The sequence below is a fragment of the Microtus ochrogaster genome, chromosome 8 (assembly GCF_000317375.1).
Source record: "Microtus ochrogaster isolate Prairie Vole_2 chromosome 8, MicOch1.0, whole genome shotgun sequence".
Classification (NCBI taxonomy): domain Eukaryota; kingdom Metazoa; phylum Chordata; class Mammalia; order Rodentia; family Cricetidae; genus Microtus; species Microtus ochrogaster.
In genome coordinates this window covers 14,824,880-14,845,207 of record NC_022015.1, presented here as the reverse complement: position 1 = coordinate 14,845,207, position 20,328 = coordinate 14,824,880, and the positions used below count along the sequence as shown (strand labels likewise).

Genomic DNA, 20,328 nt, shown 5'->3' with positions numbered 1-20,328 from the left:
AACATTTTAGAAAAATGCTGACTTTGTTGGCTATAATGAATTTTCATTTTTAAAGTACTCTTAAAGCACAAGAAGTAAATGAAATTAAAATACATGAAATCAGTGATGGCTTAGATGGTATACATATGGAAAAATCCTTACAATGTGGGAGGGATTGAGCCTAGGACATACTAATTCCTTCCAAACTCTGTGACTTTCAGATGAAGTGACTTCGAGGCAGGACATGCCTGGGGTCAGAGCCCTGGAGCAGTTTGCAGATCTTTTCTGCTATGAACTTGTTGGCTGGGCTCATTGACATTCCCAGCAATGATCACTAGTAATACAAACAGGGAACAGCTATGAGATGCCAGGCACAGCTTAAGCGTCTTTTGGACACTATGTAGCTTGATCTTCACCACAGCCCCATGAAGCAGGTGACTATCTGCCCTGCTCAGCAGATGAGTAGCTTAGGCAGAGCCCAAAGGACAGAAGCTGAACCCAGACAGGTCAGCATTAATGCCCAGTGTACTTGCCCGATACTAGAGTCCCGCTCCAGAGCTACATTGATATTCACTGTAGATGTTAGTCACCGTAAATAGTTACCATGTCGGTCATTATTTCTCATTCCATAGAGTAGCAAAAACCTTTGAGCCTAGCTTGCCCATCCTGTGAGGGCCAGGACACTGAGTCCCGTGGTCAGCTGCACTCTTGGTGACAACATACCACTGGATGATACGGGGTTGGGGCTGGTCGGGTCAGTCCACTACGGTTCCTTCTCATCCTGTGGGCGTGTCACTTCCGCATGGACTTCCTGTGTGCAGGTGTTGACACGTGCCCGGTGCCACACCTTCACCTATAGCTCAAGATGTGCTCTGTTTCCAGGTATTTATGAGAGTGATGACATCAATGCCATCATGTCTGAAATAGAAAAAGCCCTCAACTTCTCCCAAAAGGTATGCCTTGGGCTCAGGTTTAATACACGTATGGTCCTTGTGTCTAACTGCCATGGCTCCTGCAACAAATACTACAAGCAGAGTAGTTTGGACCAAAAAAAAAAAATTAACCATTTATGCTTCTGTGTTTCCAGGGGCTAGAAGTCTGAAATCAAGGTAGCAGCAGGGCCATGTTCCTTTTGTAGGCTTTGGGTAGTACCATTTGTTATTGCATCCCTTTAGTTTTGAAAAAAAAAAAAACCAAGTATGTTGGATGCTTATTATAAATAGCATGGAAGGTTTCTGAGACTATTGCCATAGGGGAGACAATTCAAACACAAAACCCCAAACACAGCAGAAATAGCAGGGAACTGTAGCCAGTGAACAGTCAATGGATGGAAAATCACTAAAAGGGAGTTGGTTAGGCATCAAGGGTGAAGAGGCTCCTGGTAAAGAGAGCCCAAGGCCCTAGAACTCAAGCAGAGGTATAAGGCTATCAAGGGGAGAGTGGCCTTGCTGAACTTACTGAGCCAATTCTTTGCTAAAACTGAGCTGAGATAGCCTACCTAGTCAAGAAGGTGTCTCCAGAGTTTGGTCCATACGTGGGCATTCCTCAGCTGTGTAATCATAATTCTGACCTATGCTCCTACCTGCACATGGCTCTCCACCCTCTGTGTGCCGCTCTTTTCTCTCTCATGAGAACACTAGTCATATTAAATTGAAAGGCCTGCCCTACTCCGATATGACATCATCTTGACTTAGGTTTTAATTTCAGCTGCAGAGACATTGTTTTTAAGGTCATATTTGCAATTAACGTTTGCATCATATCTTAGGAGATACAAATCAGCTCACACCAGCTTCCCTCTCCATGTCTAGATTCACTGACAGCCAAGACTTCAGACGGAACGTGGACCCTCCCTGTCTTTCATTGAATTTTGATCTATATGCTGTAGATTATGGGCTCCTTTGAGTTCCTTCATCACACCCAGCCCCTTCCTAATCTCATCCTCTCTCTCTCTCTCTCTCTCTCTCTCTCTCTCTCTCTCTGTGTGTGTGTGTGTGTACTTTTTGAGACAGCGTTTCTCTATGTAGTGGTCTTTGCTTTCTAGACCAGAGATCCTCCTTCCTTGGCCTCCCGAGTGCTGGGATTAAAGGTGTGTACCACCGCCACCCAGCTCTAAGCTCAGTCTTTGCAACTGCTATATTGTCTGCCTGCTATTCCTTCCTAGATTATCTATGGCCTGCACTTTGTTATTCAAAATTCATTTAAAAACTACTTCCCCAAAGGAGATTTGAGTAGTACCTATGCAACTAGAAAGCTGGGAAGGATCATGCCAGGAGCAGTGAGGATATGGGAATAAGGGAACAGACAGGAGAACATCTAAGGATGAATGGACCAAATTTACAGCTGATGGAACATACAGTGTGAAGAACAAGGAGAAACGTAAAAGTAGTCCCCAAGGTCTTCTCTGGGACAACTAGCAGACAGTAGTGTCACTGACCAACCGGAAGAGAATGTAGAAACAGTCTATGGTGGGAGAGTTTGGGGCATGGGGGTAAAGCTAAGAGAAAGGTGGGCTTGCCTATGAGATAGCAACTGAGGGTGGCCTGAAGGCAGATGGGAAAATGTATAGGGTAGAGAGAGATTTGGAGCAGTTCAAGCCTGGATGGCCAGGGTGTTTGTAGGGCCCGTAGTCAAGCCAAGGGAAGAATCTGTGAAGGTCTAGTCCTGCTGCAAATGTTACCTCCTGCCAGTCGAGGGATGGCTCATCTGCACACAAGACTGTAGCCACACAAGACAGCAGAGCCACGGTGCATGTTCTTTTCCTCCGTGGCCACTAGGTCAGTGAACTGGAGGCTCCTATATGTGCCTTAGCTCTCTTCCTGAAAAGGCTCATCCGTGGTCTGTAAATCCCTGATTCTCAAATGCAGACAATGCCATCTCAAAGTTACGGATGTTTGTTTATGTCCAAAAAGTCTTCCTTGGTTCTCTGAGTGTGAAGTAGTGGAATAGATAAGAAACTTTTCGACAAAAAGAGTAATCACTGCCTGCAGTTCTGCCCGTGTCTGTGTTGGTCCTGGGGTATGGTGAGCTGACTGTGTGGTCCCTCAAGGGTTTTACATGCTGGCTTGCCCAGGCCCCTGGAGTTGACTTGAAGTTCCTCCATTACTGGACAAGAACCTTGTCCTCACAGATTTTTGGTTTACTGTTCTGTAAAGCAGTATCTTGGCTTCTTCATCAATGTGACAAATATTTGAGAAAAAAAAAACAAGTTAAGGAAGGAAAGAATTATTTTAGCTCCTAGTTTCAGAGATTTCAACCCTGGTTGAAATCAAGCTGGTTCCTTGGCTGTTGACCTGAGGTGAGGCTGAGCATCATGGCTGGGGACATAGGTGAGGGTGAGCACTATGGTGGGGACATGGGTGAGACTAAGTACCATGGCAGGGACATGTTCTGGAACAGAGAAGCTGAATTTATGGCAGCCAGGAAGCAGAGAGGGTGGGACAGAGAGAGGCCTAGTTCCCATGGATCTGCCTCCAGATGACCTTCTTCCAGCGAGACGCCTCTTCCTATAGTTTCTAGAACCTCTCAGAGCAGTGCAAAGGACCAAGCATTCCATACATGAGCCAGCGGAAGACTTTTCATATTCAGACCGCAAGACTTGGTTATAAAATGGGATTAGCAAGTCTTCTTGGCCTGAGGGCTTGTGACCCCAAACATTAATTTGCCCAGTGTCCAATACAATAAAGGAGTCTTTATTCTTCATAAGTAAGATTAATCCACAGCCCCAAACTGCATTCTCTGGGCATAAAGAAGCATCCAGAGGACTCAGTCTATCTACCCACGATGGCCAGTGTGTTGCTAACCACCCACCCCCATTGCAGTGTGCCTTCCTTGTGGCTTCCCTGAAGAACCACTCTGGAAAAGAACTGCAAAACGCAGCCCTCCAGAAAGACAAGCCAAGGATGCTCAAGCCAAGTCCGCCCAGGAATCTCTGTCCTCCCAAGCCCACAGCCCCCTCGGTGGCCAGAATGGTTTGACTCCCTTCCCTAATAACACACAGAGGATTTGTTTCCAGTCTGTCTCCTTGTCTTTCCTAGATCTTAAAAGGACTGGGCCAGAGCTAATACTGGAAGGGGCAGAGACTCGGGGAGGGATATCCCCTGGGGTTCCTGGGAAGAGGACCTGCCTCTTAGCTTAGAGGGGGTACCTATGGCTCCCCTACTCCCCTGTACTTTGATTATGCCTACCTCAGTTTCATTTCATAACCCAGTTCTAGCATCTCCATGGAACTAACTACACCTTCCTCCTCTCCATGTGATAACTCAACCTGGAGGGTTTGTGGGGGAAAGGGTAAGGTCACTGATAGAATCTAAGTTGCTGCATACCAAGCTTAGTGGGGGTAGGATGGGACTCTGAGACTCAACCTCAGCCTGCTGGGGCTTGTTGTCTCATTTATGGCCATCAAATGTGTCTTACATAAAATACTCACTGTTCACCTAAGTGGTCAGGGGAAGACCTTCACAAACCAGTGCTGTCTGTGATCAGAAGAGTCAGTGAGACCTGGAGACTGTCCAGCAGGTGGCTGACTAGTGAGCACATACATTTCAGAGTGGGGAAGTCTATCCCAGGGAGGTATAGCTTATCCACAAGGCTGCATCCCAGACTCGCTCCCACCCCTCTTACTATTTCCCCATTATGGGAGAACCCCACCTTCAGTGGGCCATGAGCTGACTCAGTATGAGGAGGGCTAGGCTGCACCATGGCCTCTATTGGGTCATCCTGACAGACTGAGCACACCCTGGAGTGATGGCGTCTAGGCCCTTCTCATCATGGTTCACAAAAGAGTCCCTTGCTGGCCTGGTGCCTCGGCTGACATTATTAAACCATTTCTACATTCTACTTATGCCAAGTAGGAAAGACTTTCTCTAAAACTGAGGGGCCCATGAGGACATAGAAACATCAGGCAGAGTGGTGCACGCCTTTAATCCCAAAACTTGGGAGGTCAAGGCAGGCAGATCTCTATGAATTCAAGACCAGACTGGACAATACAGCAAGCTCCAGGCCAGCAAACGCTACATAGTGAGACGCTGTCTCAAAACAGCAACAAAACAGAGCACAGAAGTTACCTAAATGCTTGTTTGTCATACTGGAGGCCCAAAAAAAAAATCTAGTCTAGTAGGAAGAGAATCAGGAGACTAGGAAAGAATATTCTGGCAAACACAGTGCTCCTCCAGTTTATACTACATGCATAAATGCACACATTCATCCACTTCCCCCCCCCCTCCAAACCCAGAGTGAAATCCGCTACAGAAGGTAGGCTAAACATTCCCCAGGTGCTAACTCCCTTAGATCCCTCCCTGGAAACCTTCTTGATTGACAGGTTGAGGTCAGGGTGACTGGGGAACTGCCCACCACAGGCAACAGGCCTCTGATGGGAAAGACTGCATGTTTTCTAGAGCGTTAAAGATGCCTGGGATGGAGAAAAGAGAGCTGAAAATCCGAAAGCTCTGAAGGGTCACCCCCTCGGTGGTGAAGGAAGCCCCTCTCCAGGTAAGGCATGGTGGGGAGAGGCGGGGATGGAGGGTCAGCTCAGGCACCACTGAGGAGTGAATTAATAATGACAGGGACTGAATGGTGGTGGTGCTTGACCGGCTGCCAGGCCATCATCTAAGATGCTCCTCATGAGACCTGCAGCCCTCAGTCCTCAGCAGCCAGCTCCGTTTGGTGATTTTACTCACCAGGTTCAGGCCCACGGGGTTCATCAAGAGAAGTCGTAACTGTTTCTATGAAAGTATGCACTCACATAAACCTGCGACTACATATCTTCATTTTGAAGAAAAAGATTAATAGCCGTGTGGTTCAGGGCAGCAAGCCCAGGAGTCTCCACTCTGTTTCTCACCAGCCCATCTGTAACCTGGGGGACCACGAGGAAATGGCACAGGCACACTAAGCACTTCACACTGTGTCCGGGAAACCTAAGGACCTGGGGATGGTAGCTCCAGCTATTACCGGTCCAGACAAGGGCAAGGAACCTGAGATGGGAGCCAGGAGTCTGAGCATCCCGTGTCCGGGGTAGATGGTAGCTGAGATTGAGATAGCCAAGCAGTATGGCTATCATATCATATCAGTGGGACCTAGAGAGTAGCCCAACCAACAACTCAAATGTCTTCCAGCCTCAGCCCGTCCTGGGAAAGAAGGGATGTTGGAACAGAAGAGGAAGGAGAAGCCCAGGTCAGAAGAGCCCACACTCTCTCTCTTCTACACAGACTCAGGGAACAGTGTGGGTAAGCTGAAGCCAGTATGTGCATCTGAACAGTTGCTGGCCCTGGGCAACCTGCTGAGGATAGTAGCCCCGTCCAGCTCCCTCAGGACTCTGCCTCTGAAGCAGGCCTGACCTTAAATAACTCAGTTCTCCTAGCCAAAGCAATGAGCATGTGCAGGTGGGCTCTCTCAATGTCTTTGGACACACTGGTGCCTTCTGGGACAGGCAGTTCTCTGAGCCCTGAGGACAGTTAGGAGAGAGATGAATTGAAGATTTCCCTAGACCCACTATTGGGTCACTATGAAACTGTACCTGTATTAGTTACTTTTATTCTTCATATTATTAAATGCAAATAAAAACAACAAAAGGAAGGCTGTCTTGGGGCTCACAATTTGATGAGCTGTAGGACATCCTAGTGGGAAAGTTGTGGAGGAAGAAGCTGCGGCACCAAAGACACAAAGACGCTGGTTATACAGTGTCCACAGTCAGGAAGCAGAAAAACTGAATGCTGACTCTTCCTCCCTTTTTTCCCCATTTATTCTGTCCAGAACCCAAGTTCATGCAATGGCGCCACCCACATTCAGAATGAGTCTTCCCCCCTCAGTTAAATCTCTCTGGGAGTTCCCTCACCGAAACATACAGAGGCCCGTCTTATAGGTGGCTCTCCATCCACGCAGTTCAACAATGAAGATGAGTCCCATCACAGTGCCCATCTGGCTGGATTCCTTGCTAAGTGGAGAAGGAGAGCCCTGCGTTGCCCAGCCCTACCCTCATAATTAATTTCTACATCTTCAGCAAGTTCTACCTTAATAACTGGCAGTGAATTTGACTTCAGGGAAATTGGCATGAGAAAGGGAGGAAGAGGCAGATCCATGGTAACACTGCTGTGCTTCTCCTAGGCTCTGTGTACAAGAGGTACCCTCAAGGGAAGTTGGTTAGGAGGACCAACTCTTCTATTGAGCTGCCCAGGAAGGATACTGTTTGCTCAAGTCAAGAGGTATTCAGTTGTTCACATCGGCCACGCTCCTTTGTAATTCCTTCTACCAACCATGGCTTTTAGGAGGTGGGCATGCTTGGCAAAGAGGGCACACCTCTTGAGAATGACTCCTTGCTGTGACACACGCAGTAAATGGCTGTAAGCTCAGAGTCTGATATCTCCTAGCTGGTAGCCTTGGGAAGTCACATAACTGTACTCAGTCTCACTGTGTAAAATGAAAATAAGCTGGTTCTGGTGGTGTACACCTTTAATCCCAACACTTTCAAGGCAAGGGCAGGTGCATCTCTATGAGTTCTCTATGTAGGCCAGCCTGGTCTACATAGCTAGTTGCATGACAACCAGGACTAATAAAGAGACCCCTATTTCATAAAAAGAAAAAGAAAAGCACCAAAATAAATAAATTAAATGAAGATGTGCCTATCTCATAAGGTTGGTATGAGGCATGACTGAAGTGTATTTTATCATAGTCCTTATTGATGTCAGATCCTTTGGGGTATAAGCAACAGAAATCCCCCTCTGGTTCAAACCATCACTCTCCCACAACCATTCAATGACAGTCTGGCCTTGGTTCTGCTTGGGCTGACCCTGGATGTCAGGCTCAAAAGGTTTGGAGCCTACATCCTGACATCTCTCCATCGGATGAAGAGGCTGAGGTTATCCTGATTGGCTTTAGAGTTTGAACTTTAGTCCATTTAACTCTGACCATTATAGTAGATTATACTGGGTGCTAAAGAATCAACAAGGCAGGGCTGGAGGGATGGCTCAGTGGTTAAGAGCACTCACTGCTCTTCCAGAGGACCGGGGTTCAATTCCCAGCACCCACATGGCAGCTCACAACTGTCTGAAGATCCAGTTGCAGGGGATCTGACACCTTCACACCAATGCACATAAAATAAAGTTAAATAAACCATAAAAAAATAAAAATAAATAAAAAAAGAATCAACAAGGCCAAGTATATGTTCAATGCACTGGGTCTCCTGTTGGCCATTCTTGTATATCTCTCTCCCAGAGCTGGGAAGAGAATCTGCAAGTAATAGATGCTCCGGGAGGACCAGGAGCGTATTTCAAACATGAGCTTTTGACCCATCAGCTGCTCACGTAGGCCTGACTTATCCACGTTACCTGTTTGTTCTAAAGTGGATAGCCACCTGTGGGCTGAAGAAACTGAAGCTGAAGCTCTCCAAATGCCTCGGCCCCAGCTGTAGACGTCAGAAGTTGGCGCACAGGGCAGTGTCCGCCAAACACTGCTCTGTCATCCCCAGCATAGAGATCAACGTAAGTCACATGTGGTGTTCCTCACCCTCCAGTTCCTTACCTTTTGTCAGTTGCTAGTGGCAGCGAGAAGGTCAGGGGGCACTGACATCTATTCCTGCTTATATAGTCTCACTCCCTAAAGTAGGGCTCCGCTCGGTTGATGACAGATATAGAGTTCTGCTAGAAAAAAAATAAGGCAAGACCCCCCATAGTATGATCTGAGATCATACTATGGAGTAGATGGTAAGACCTAGAAGCAGAGGCTAAGCACACAGCAGTGACTGACGTAGCCACTCCAAAGCACTTGGTACCTGTCTTATTTTTCTGTCACTGTGATTTAAAAAAAAATCCATGACCAAGGCAACTTGTAGAGAAAAGAGTCTATTTGGGGCTTGCCATCTGAGAGGGTTAGAGTCCATTGGGTGGGAAGCATGGTGACCTGCGGGCAGGCGTGGCAGATCTGAGAGATTACAGAGAGGCTGACTGGGAATGGATGGGCTCCTGAAACCTCAGAGCCCACCCCCAGGATGCAACTTCTCCAACAAGGTCACACCTCCTGATCCTTCCCAAACAGTTCCCAACTGGGGCCCCAGTATTCAAACATATGACTCGCTAGGGGCCGTTCCCACTCAGATCATCACAGCACCCTAACGCTGGCCATGGCTCCAGTAGGGATGGCAGGAGGGGGCAGGTTCCTTCTCTGCTTTCTATTTGAGAGGTGTTTTTCTCATTATTCTGAGGTTGCAACAAGTGCATTCAGTACAAAGTAAAAATTGGCTTCTTTCCCTCTTTGCCCTTTGATGGTGTGTTATCAATATCAGAGGAAACTAAAAATAGCCTAAAAATTATCCACTTAATGTGGGGTCCTTTTCACATGCTGACCCTCTCTGCCTGAGGTTATCTTCCCATTTGAAATGTGTGGACCTTCTAGCCCTCGATTAAGGATTTTCTGCTTTGAAACTTGGAGTTGTTGTGACTTTTACTGTTCCAGTGGTTCCGTTTAACATGGCACCATTACCCTAGTTCCCACTCCTTCACAGAATCGTGGGATCTGGCAGTACATCTAAATAAAAATAACTTTTCAATAAATAAAACTGACCCAAACATGGTGCTCTATGTCTGCAATGCCAAGACTCGGGAGCAGAAAAAGATGATAAATTCAAGGCCACATGGTGAGACCCTGCTTGAAGATCAAGCAAGCAAACAAACAAACAAACATATTTAAAGATATGTGGAGGGTTGTTTGTTGCAATGGTATGAACACTTTTGGGGTTCTGAGACTATGGACCAACACTGATGGGGTGTATTGACCTCTGCGTGCCTTCCCCAGGGAGTAGTGAGGCACATCCAGTGGACACTGTGGGAAATGGAGACATATATCACGTCCATGGAGAAGGTGATGAGGGGCTACGTGCAGAGGCTGCAGTGGCTGCTGTCTGGTGAGTCTGACTATATCCCCGGAAGGTGGGAGGAACCTTAGAGGAAGTGGGAAGGCTAATCCCAGAAATTCAGGGTCAGTCCTTCAAGGCCAACTCCTCAGGAACTGTCAGGCCAGTGGGTTTATCCAAGCCAATTCTCCTTGTACTGAAAGAGCAAACTCTGGGTCCAGGGATCAGGCAAGGTGCTAGGTGACAGAAGTGTGGGACGGGAACCAGAAGGAGTTTCTGCCTGTCTACAAAGCGGGCTGCTTTCTTTGCCTCCCTGTACATGACTGAGGATGTCCCAGTTCTGACCACTGCTCTTGGGTGGTAGGAAATGACGTTATGAGAGAAGCAGGCCTGTGTATTAATGGGACCTACTTTAACACATTCGTGAAGGTAGAAATGGAAGAGGTTCCAACCCAGAAGATAACATCTGTACTTCTTCTGTTGTAGGAGGCCACTTGTTCATTCCCGGCTGCCCAGACTCAAAATAATCACACAGAAACTATATTAATTAAATCACTGATTAATTTGGCCTATTAGCTCTAACACCTTATTGGCTAGCTCTTACATCTTAATTTAACCCATTTCTATTAATCTGTGTATTGCCACATGGCTGTGGCTTACCAGCAAGGTTGTGGCTTGTCTGATTCTGGCTGCTTCCTGGCATCTTGTTTAGTTTCCCCCGCCTAGCTCAATTCTACCCTAGCACAGGCCCAAAACAGCTTCTTTATCAACCATTGGTATTCACAGCATATAGAAGAGAATCCCTCATCTTTCTTCCCTGGGGTACCAAGGTCTTCCAAGAAAGATGCGTGAATGGGGCAGGATGAGGAGGTCCAGGCTCATATTCCAGAAGAGGAATGACTGTAATTACAGGTGTGGTGGTCCTTACCTGTAGCCCCAGTACTTGTGAGGTAGAGGCCAGAAGACCAGGAGTCCAGGGCAAGCCTTGGTTGCGCATCAAGGCCAAGAGGTCAGGCATCTTGAAGTAGACAGGAATGAAATAGATAGGAAACAATTTAGCTTTGGGATCTGGAGAGTTTCGAGTAACAGGAGGAGAGAGCCTAATGGGCCCTCCAGGCAGCCTGTGTTGTCATGCAGGGTCCTGTGGAGTTCATTAGGTTGAATCTTCTGCAGGAAAGCCTGCTCTAAATAATCTGTGTCATAGCATGTGGCCATGACAGCCGCTTTCCAAAGCCTCTCTTCCAAGCTCCAGAGGTGATTGACAGGTCATGGGTTAGGGCGGCTCAAAGGGGAAGTAGAGTTACCTGTTCTCAGCTCACACCAGCCACTTGGAAAAGCTGATGACAGAGCGCCTTCACCTCACACACAGGCCCATGTCCAAACCCTTGTACTTCAAACTGAGAGCCAAGGATATAGCTTAGTGGCAGAGTGCTCGCCTAGCGCGTACAAAGCACACGTTTGGTCCCCAGGACTCCCACACACAAATTCGCCTGGGGGGGTTCTTCATTCATTTGTTCACTCCCTCATTCATTCAGTGAAGAAGTGTTGGACTCCTGCCAGGTGTGTGGGAGAGGGTAGATGGCAAGTCCCAGCAGGGTGCCTGAGCTCATAGAGAGAAATATTAACCAGAGTCACAAAGACAAGTGCAGGGGAAATGGGGGTGAGGCACCATACTGTGGGGGCAGTTGGCTTGAGTGGGAAAGTGTCGTTGCAGAGAAAGTGTCCCTGAAGTGATGTTTAAAGGTTGTGTAGATGTTGAGTGGACAAAGAAGAAAGACAGTCTGGGGCAGAGGCCTTGAGTGGAAGGAACAACTCTGAGTTCAGAGTCTGAAAAGAAGGGGACAGTGTGGGAAGTGGGAGCCAAGCAAAGAGCGTTCAAGAGAGGGACAGAGAGGCAGCCAGGGCACAGTCATTCCTGGGAGCAACAGGAAGCCATTAGCAGGTGTCCCATAAGCAGAAAATGATCAGTAAGCTTTTGCAATCTTCCCTCTGGCCGCTCTGTGGATGGTAAACTCTTGGGAGAGAGCAGATCAAGGATTACTGGTCCTACCCCCTTTGAGGAGATGAAGAGAGCTGGCCCGGTAGAAGGAGATGTAGAAAGATGGCATGGGCAAAGCATGAGAGATTTGGTAGGTGACAATGGGCAGGGTACGGTGGCTCACACTACAGTCCTGCCAGGGGGTTCTAAATAGGGTGTTTGTGGTTGAGACCCTTGGAGGGCTGGCTAGTCCCATAGAGTACCCTGCCAGCTTCAGGCTGACTTTCCTCTTATTGTCCCTGTGACAGCCAGGTGAATCCTGGAAGACCCTGGGCAACAAGGTCCAACAAACTTGGTCACTTATCATGGAGAATGACTAGCTGGTATTCTAGCCATTTGTTCGTTCTCTTCTGCTGTCCCAGTGAGCACCAGGGTTCATGACACTGGTCACAGCAAATATTTGCTGAGCTTCCTCACTGCAATCTCTCTTCAGCCTTGTACAATCAAAAGACCAAAATTAGGAGATTTCTGGCCAAAGTGTGGATTAGGGGAGCAAGACAAAACCTAGGCTCTACACTGTGGGTCCTGGACAAGTTCTAGCCCTCTAGAGCTCCCCTTGAACTGAGTCTCCAGGCCTTGAATAACTTTTCTGTATGTCTTGCCCATCCCCCCATGGGTGTCTCCATGTAGTCCCTCACCCTAGCTTTCTCTCCATCCCCCAGAACTGAAATCTTGATCTCCCAAACCTCCTACAGCTGGCTATCTCTGCCCTTGGACAGCTGGCTCCCCCATCTCTGCCACAGAGCCATCTCCCAGGGGATAACTTGTGACCAATTATCGGGAGGCAATATGTGCTTCAAGACTCTGTGTTTTGTGGCTACCATGAGGAACACTAACATCTTTCCCCTTCCCTGCCTCTGCCACCCGCCATGGAGCAGGGAGCCGCAGGCTGTTTGGCACCATCTTGGAAAGCAACGTATGTATTGTACTGGACACGTCGGGATCCATGAGCCCCCATTTGCAGTGGATGAAGACAGAGATGGTCCTGCTGATTTGGGAGCAGCTGAGGAAGCACTGTGACAGGTAGATGGCTGGGCTGGGGAAGGTAGGACCAGGAAGATCAACAGCAGGCCCCTGGTGTCCCATGCTGAGCATCCTTGCCCTTCTGAATCATTTGTAAAGAAGGAAAGAAAGAACACTGTATTTTGTACCACGTCAGAGTTTTAAACTACTTACATATGCACCTAGCATTTTCAGGGGGGTACCTTCTCCCCTCTCGGTGTCTGGACTCACTGTAGAGGCCCCAAGTAAACAATCCTCGTGGAGATGACTTCTACAACATCAGCACAAACTGGCCTGTTCTCACCAATCGTTTTTTCCTCTCTCTGCCCCTGCTCTTTCTTCCTCCCCAGCTTTAACCTGCTCAGCTTCGCAAAGGACCTGAAGCCATGGCAGAACACTCTGGTGGAGACCACAGATGCAGCGTGCCACGAGGCTATGCAATGGGTGACCCACTTGCAAGCCCAGGGGAACACCGCGTTCTTATCAGCTTTAATGGCAAGTGCTGCCTCTGACCCCCACCCTGTAGTAACACAGAAACAGTGCCCCACACACACACACCGGTAGCCCATGAAGCTTTGGGACTTGCAGTGTGTAGCTTCATTTCATCCTCCTAACAGCTGGGTGATACAGGGCTCTCACTTTCAGAGGAAGACCCAGAGGCTTAGGGAAGTCGGGTGGCGTGTCTGGGATTAATAAAATAGGAAGTGGTCCATGCTCCCCCTCCTGGCCCTCAGCAGCTCCCTTGCTCTCTATCTTAGGCTGTAAGTGGAATTTCAATTTTTTTTTTCAAGATAGGGTTTCCCTGTGTAGTCCTGGCTGTCCTGGAACTCTCTCTGTAGACCAGACTGGCCTCAAACTCACAGAGATTCACCTGCCTCTGCCTCCCTAGTGCTAGGATTAAAGGCGTGCACCACCACCATAGGGCCTCATTCTTTTTTAAAATTTATTTTCATTGTGTGTGTGAGTGTGGTGTATGATTTGTGTGGGGCATGCATGGCCTGCCATATGCGTGGAAGACAACTTCATGGAGTTAGTTCTCTCCTTTCAACTTCATTTGGGCTGCAGGAACCAAATTCAGGTTGCCAGACTATTCCAGAAAGCAATTTACACATGGAACCGTCTTGGGGGCCCAGAATCTCAATCTTAATGGGCAGTTTTAGAATCCTGTCAGACACATTTTCCCTGGGGACAGAGTCTCCTCCCTTGAGATGTTTCTGTCCTTCCTTGAGAACCTCCCTGGCCACACCTGACTTTGCCTCCCTGTGTTCTCTTAGAAAGCTTTTAGCTTTCAGGGCACGCAAGGCCTGTATCTCCTAACGGACGGGGAGCCAGACACAAGCTGCAGCCTTATTCTCAACACTGTGCAGAGGCTCCACAAGGAGAGAGACGTGAAGGTGCATACTATCTCCCTGAGCAGCACAGACAGGTGAGCGGCAGGAGTAAGCTGAGCTCGCTTCTCCTGAGCTACTGGTCCGAAGGCCTGAGAGCCTCCACTAACCCAAGGCCTCCCTTAGACACAGGAATTAGGAAAGGCGTTGCTTTAATTCTTGGCCTGGACACCGCAAAGTAGGAGTTCCTCTCCCCACCCCAGACCAACGAAGCAACAAACCGTTAACTCTGCACCGTTAAACTGATGCAATCCTGTTACTGTCTCCCTTCTAGCCTTCTTTTCTTGGGAAAACATGTGTGAATACCTGGGGAAACTAGAAAAGAAAGTCTCATCATAGCACTCTTTTTAATATTTTTATTTATTCTTTGAAAATTTCATTGATATATACACGAATGATTACACCTGCCCCCAACTCCACCCTCCAACTTCCCTTAGGCCCACCGCAGTATCTCCCTCTCAGTTTCGTGGTTTTCCTTCCTTTTTAAAAGTTATTATTGATTTTATTTTATACACATGAAAGTTTGTCTCCATGTAGGTATGTATGCCAATGAGTGTCTGGTACCTTCAGAAGTCAGAAGAGGAGTTTGTGCACCCTGGAACTGGAGTTATAGATGGTTGTAGATCTTAGGACTCAAATCCAGGTCCTCTGCAAGGGCAACAAGTGTTCTTAACCACTGAGCCATTTCTCCAGCCCCATCTTTCTTTTTTATTAATAGAACACTCAGTCCAGTTTGTGCTGCCTGTCTGTACATGGATATAGAGCCATCTGCTGGGGCCTGAGCAACCTACCAAAGGCCACGCACCCAGAGAAAAGCAACTCTCCCTCCCCACCTAGCCAACTCTCACTAGCTCCTCAGCCAGTAGTAGGCCTTCTGGAACCCCTCCCACTCCGTGCTACCATTTTAACTGGCTTGATCTTGCCAGAATAATTATTATTACAGATGGCCATTTAGAAGAACATATGTTAGACAAGATGCAGCCCCTTCAAAAAAAACTCTTTATCATGAGGGTTAAAGGCATGTCTCAGTGACAAAGTGCATGAGGCCCTGAATCCAATCCCCAATAACAAGATAAACTTTATTTATTAATAAAATTGATTGCTTGGGGGCTGGAGAGGTGGCTCAGAGGTTAAGAGCACTGGCTGCTCTTCCAGAGGTCCTGAGTTCAATTCCCAGCAACCACATGGTGGCTCACAACCATCTGTACTGAGATCTGGTGCCCTCCTCTGGCATGCGGGCATACATGGAGGCAGAATGTTGTATACATAGTAAATAAATAAATCTTTAAAAAAAATTGATTGCTTGGGTACCTATTCTCTCTCTCTGGCTGAACTATGAGTTCTATTAGGGCCATATTTGTGTCCCTGTAGGCCCATCACACAGCAGACACTAGTAAATGTGCATCCCCCAGCTGAGAGTGTACTCAACGGTGCTAACAGTGATCTTGATGGCACAAGCCGAGACCCATTGACCAGGCTGCTTTCCCTTAAACCCCACAAGACTTCAGTTCCACTGTGGGCCTGGGACTCTGCTTGCCTCTCCCGTGAGTCCCTGAGCTTCTGTTCCTCCTCCAGAGCAGCAGTTGAGTTCCTGAGGAAGCTGGCTTCCCTCAGCGGGGGCCGCTACCACTGTCCTGTTAGTGATGATACTCTCAGCGGGATTCAAGGCTTGCTCACCAGAGGCTTCATCGAGGAAAAGGTAGGTCACCCACCAGTCATAAACGTGAGTCTCAAGGAGCCTCCACAAGTACTGGCTTCCTTCTACCCGAGAGTTCTGCTTCTCTTGGAACACACAATGCTCATCAAGAAGGACGTTGTTTCCCATGGCTGTCCCTCTAGACCAACTCCCCTTGAAGGAAGAAACAGATTGGAGATGCTATGGTTATGTCAGGGCGACTTCCGCCTGTTGAGCATTTACTATGTGCGAATAAATCGATGACCTCTTTGGATCAGCCACTCTTACATCCTCATCCCTACCCAGACAAACAGCTCAAGAAGCTGAAGTGTGTGTCCAAAGTCAGAGGGTGAGGCTGAGCCCTGAGACAAGGTTCAGACCCACTGTGATTTGGCTCCTTTGGACTCCTGTGTTCTTTCTCTGAAACACAGACATGCATTTCATCTAAGTAACATGTAATGAAGTCACTGGTTAACTACTACACACCAAAACTGAGGAGCCGAAGGTCTAAAGAGCCCATCCCATTTAGCAGAAAAATGGTACACATATTTAACTTTTCTTCGTTTTGATATAGTTTTTTTGAGACAGTATTTTGCTGCGTAGCTCCAGCTAGCCTTGATCTCTCAAGCCTCCTGCCTCCACTTTCCCAGTACAGAGATTACAGGTGTGTGCCACCAGGCCTGGCTTTAACTTCTGCTTCTGTTGTTCAGGGATGCTGGAAGTTGAGCCCAGGGCCTAGCTATGTTCTTCCATTGACCTACATCTGCAGAGCTCCGGGCCTTGGTTGTTTGAGAAGGGTCTCACATAGCCTAGGCTGGCCTCAAATTCACTACGTAATTGAGACAGGCCTTGAACTCCTGATCCTCCTGCTTCCCTCCCTCTAGTGCTGGGGTTAGAGATGGGCTCCACCACACAGATCCGAAGGGTTCTGCCTGCAGAGTGGGAGCAGCTGGTGTCACGCTGCTGCCAGGCTGGTGGCAGCTTCCTCTCTGTCTCAGAGCTCTGGTTCACTGGGAGTCTGTTTAGAGCCAGGCTCTGGAGTTTTAATGGTTATTGTCTTCAGAAAGACTCCTGTGAAGCTCTATTTTACTAGAAGAAGTGGAGAAAGGGCAAAAGAGACTTTACCGCCTGACCAGCAGTTTAGATACAGCACATTCCACTTTCATCTCATGGGCCCAGGGAAGAGCCAAATTCACTGAAATTTGGGCACTACTTGGTCCCTCTCCTCCTCCGCCCCCACCCCACACACTGACTCTCAGGCATTTAATTTCAAATTATCCTGTGTATAGAGTGACTGTCTGGATGGTGGAGATGGATGAGCTGTGGCCACAAGGATCCCCTGCCTCTGGAGGGAGGGTACATCTGATGTGCTCTAACCATCTTCTGGGGCCTTAGATCGTCAGGTCTCATCTTGCCTGTTTAGTGTACTGAATTTTATTCCCCTTCCCCAGGACCCCAAGTTGCCACTGTTTGAAGGGGATGACCTAAAGATACTGGGCAAGGAGGTCACCAAGGCTAGAAGCCTCCTCAAGCAAGCCCAGGTCTTCAGGTAGGTTTCTCTAGCTGCCCCCTTCCACCTGTCTCACCACCCAGATGGACACAGACAGCGGCAGGTGAGCCTGAGGCCACCCTGCCTTACATAGCTCCTGGGCAACATCGTGAGACCTCGTCGCAAAGAAAAATCCACATACAGGAAAAAAGCATACGGCATTTGCCTTTCCCCACCCCACCATCTCATTACCCACTCCCAGGGAACCATTTTTCTTTGCCTTCTTTCTGCCTTCTAGATCCCAGCTCCTGAAGAAGAGTAACATGGAATCTAAAGTCACTCTTTGCTAGAGACGCGTTCTCAGGTAAGAAAGGAAGTGGATGCCACACCTGCCCAGTGCCCACCAAAGGTTCCAGCATATGCGGCTTTACACACAAGTGTAACTGTGAGGAAAGATCAGACATTGTGATTTCTCTGACCCGAAAAGCTGTTCCCCCAGAGACCACCCACCGAGCACCCCGACCTAAAGAGTAAACTGACAGAGAAAGCTGTGACTCCCAGATTACCTGCAGGAAATGAAATGTTAAGCGCTAGGGCACTCAGAAGGCCGAGGCAGGGAGACTCTTTTACTTGTGTATGGGGCCTCCCGGACCTCCCTCCTTCCCCTGCCATGTCCCTCTACACACCGTATGCTCTAGACCAAGCTCACTAAGGGGTTTCTCTTGCCACCCTCTGTCTAGTGACTCCTGCTTATCTGTCAAAGCACAGCTCAGATGGTATTGGCTCCACTGTGAAGATGGCCCTGGTCCCCGTCCAGAGCTAAGGACCTCCAGTCCCATCTGGATGCTTCTGGCTTTCCTCTTCTTCTGGCTTTCCGGACCGACTGTGCCTCTTGCAACATTCAGCACTGCAGACTGTGATGCCCTGCTCAATGCCCTAACTCGTCTTGACCATGGTTCTTCCCCCTGCCCCAAGAAGCTGCTGTCTTAACTGTCCATGGATCCCAGAACCTGCCAGATGGCAGTTGCATGGTAAGCAGTGAGTACCCAGCTCTGGATAGCAGCTCAATGAGGCTGCTTCTCCTGGTTCCTCCCTATACTTCTTACCATCTGGATCTTTGAGCCAAAGCAGCCACTAGCAGCCTCGCTTGGGGGAAGACACAGCCAAGCCCTGTCATCACCTCCATCACCTGCTAACCAGGGGCTACTATGGACCAGTATGGCCACTGAAAGGCAGATGCATCCTTTGAACCCCGCTATCCTTTGTACATATGAATTGGGGGCATCATGTGTTAGATGATATGGTATCTTTTCCTAAAATGAAAAAATTGCTTTTACTAATAGAGGTAAAATGACTTCAAATGCTTGAGTGCTGGAAATACTTGAGTACTGGTAATGAGGTGTCAGGGTGTGTGGGTGTGTGTGAATTTTGAATGAGATAAAACTTTATTAAATGCTGGGTGTTGGTGGTCTATACCTTTAATTCCAGCCCTCAGGAGGCAGAGGCAGGTAGATCTCTGAATTCAAGACAAGCCTGGTCTATAGAGTGAGGTCCTGGACAGCCAGAGCTACACAGAGAAACCCTGTCTGGAAAAACAAGAAAACAAAACCTCATTTAGATTATCTAGAGGATTTAAGCTCAATATGAGAAAGATAAGTGTACTTATTTTTAAAAATGAACAGCAACTCAGACAAACACAAATGGAAATGCATATGCAAAAATGCTTAACCTCTAGAGGTGTGACTCACTTGCCCAGTGTGCCCAAGGTTCTAGGTTCACTCCTCAGTAACACAAGATACACACACATATGCATGCACACATGCACAAATGCACACATGCACATATATGCTGACAGAGGTTTCTGTCCTGCCCAGTCTTGCAGTCATTCAGTCCCAATGAAACACACAGAGGCCTACATTAATTATAAACTAGTTGGCCTATTAGCTCAAGCTTCTTATTAACTAACTCTTACATCTTAAAATAACTCATAATTCTTGTCTGTGTTAGCCACGTGGCTTGGTACCTTTTATCAGTGAGGCATTCTCATCTTGCTTCCTCTGCATCTGGGTGATGACTGCAGACTGAGCCTTTCCTCATCCCAGAATTCTCCTATTCTGGTAGCCCCGCCTATGCTTCCTGCCTGGCTACTGGCCAGCCAGCATTTTGTTAAACCAATACAAGTGACAAACCTTTACAGGGTACAAGACCATTGTCCCGCAGTACACCACATGCACAAAGAGAGAGAGACTTGAACCAGACATGGTAACGCATAAACATCATTTCAGCACTTGAGAATTGGAGGCAGAAGAATCAAAGGTTCTAGGCCAGGTTTGGGCTACTTAAGACTTTTTCTCAAAAAAACCAACCCCCGTCACTCCTCATAAAAGAGTGATGGAAATACAAATTAAAGTCACAACAAAATGCAGCTACATGCTCAGTAGCATGGCTCCACACACGACAACTGTCACTCTCAGACACTGGAGTGACTGGAAGGCTCCTGCTGCTGGAATGGGGCTCAGCGAAAGGACATGTAAATTTTCACTGCTTTGAAAATTTGACAGTTTCTATTAAAGCAGAGCACATCTGTTGTTTGGCCCAACAATCCTTCTCTAGGGGAAATGAGTGTGTGGGTGCAAGAATGTGTACAATAGCTCGGTTTGTAAAAGCCCCAAATTGGAGACCACCCAGTGTCCAAATAAATCATGACATATCTGTATATTGCCAAACTATGAATCAATGGAAAGAGCATGAAATATAGTCACTACGTTCAATAAGATGTACCAAACTCATAAAGAGTGGGTAGGTAAAAGCCTAACACAAGCTGGAGGTGTGGCTCAGCTGGTAGCGAGCTTGCCAGGCATGCATGAAGTCTTGGGTTCTTGATATCCTGACCTGCATAAAAAGGAGGTAAGGAGGCAG

General features: G+C 47.9%; 1 protein-coding gene across 5 annotated transcripts in view; it reads left to right on the top strand.

Moving 5' to 3' along the window:
* Vwa3a (von Willebrand factor A domain containing 3A) overlaps nt 1–18,840 on the top strand; it is a 65,112-nt gene extending 46,272 nt beyond the window's left edge. For 3 of the 5 annotated variants that reach the window (XM_026781626.1, XM_026781629.1, XM_013347714.2), the window contains 14 exons: nt 862–932; nt 3,798–3,947; nt 5,373–5,466; nt 6,090–6,200; nt 7,078–7,175; nt 8,313–8,450; nt 9,760–9,868; nt 12,734–12,878; nt 13,208–13,352; nt 14,132–14,283; nt 15,821–15,944; nt 17,372–17,469; nt 17,708–17,773; nt 18,150–18,840. In XM_026781626.1, the coding sequence (XP_026637427.1) occupies nt 862–932; nt 3,798–3,947; nt 5,373–5,466; nt 6,090–6,200; nt 7,078–7,175; nt 8,313–8,450; nt 9,760–9,868; nt 12,734–12,878; nt 13,208–13,352; nt 14,132–14,283; nt 15,821–15,944; nt 17,372–17,469; nt 17,708–17,759 (1,487 nt within the window). In that variant the 3' untranslated portion in view covers nt 17,760–17,773; nt 18,150–18,840. The remainder of the gene's footprint in view (nt 1–861; nt 933–3,797; nt 3,948–5,372; nt 5,467–6,089; nt 6,201–7,077; nt 7,176–8,312; nt 8,451–9,759; nt 9,869–12,733; nt 12,879–13,207; nt 13,353–14,131; nt 14,284–15,820; nt 15,945–17,371; nt 17,470–17,707; nt 17,774–18,149) is intronic. The other 2 variants (XM_026781628.1, XM_026781627.1) reach the window with 2 other exon arrangements.
* The last annotated feature ends 1,488 nt before the right edge of the window (nt 18,841–20,328 follow it).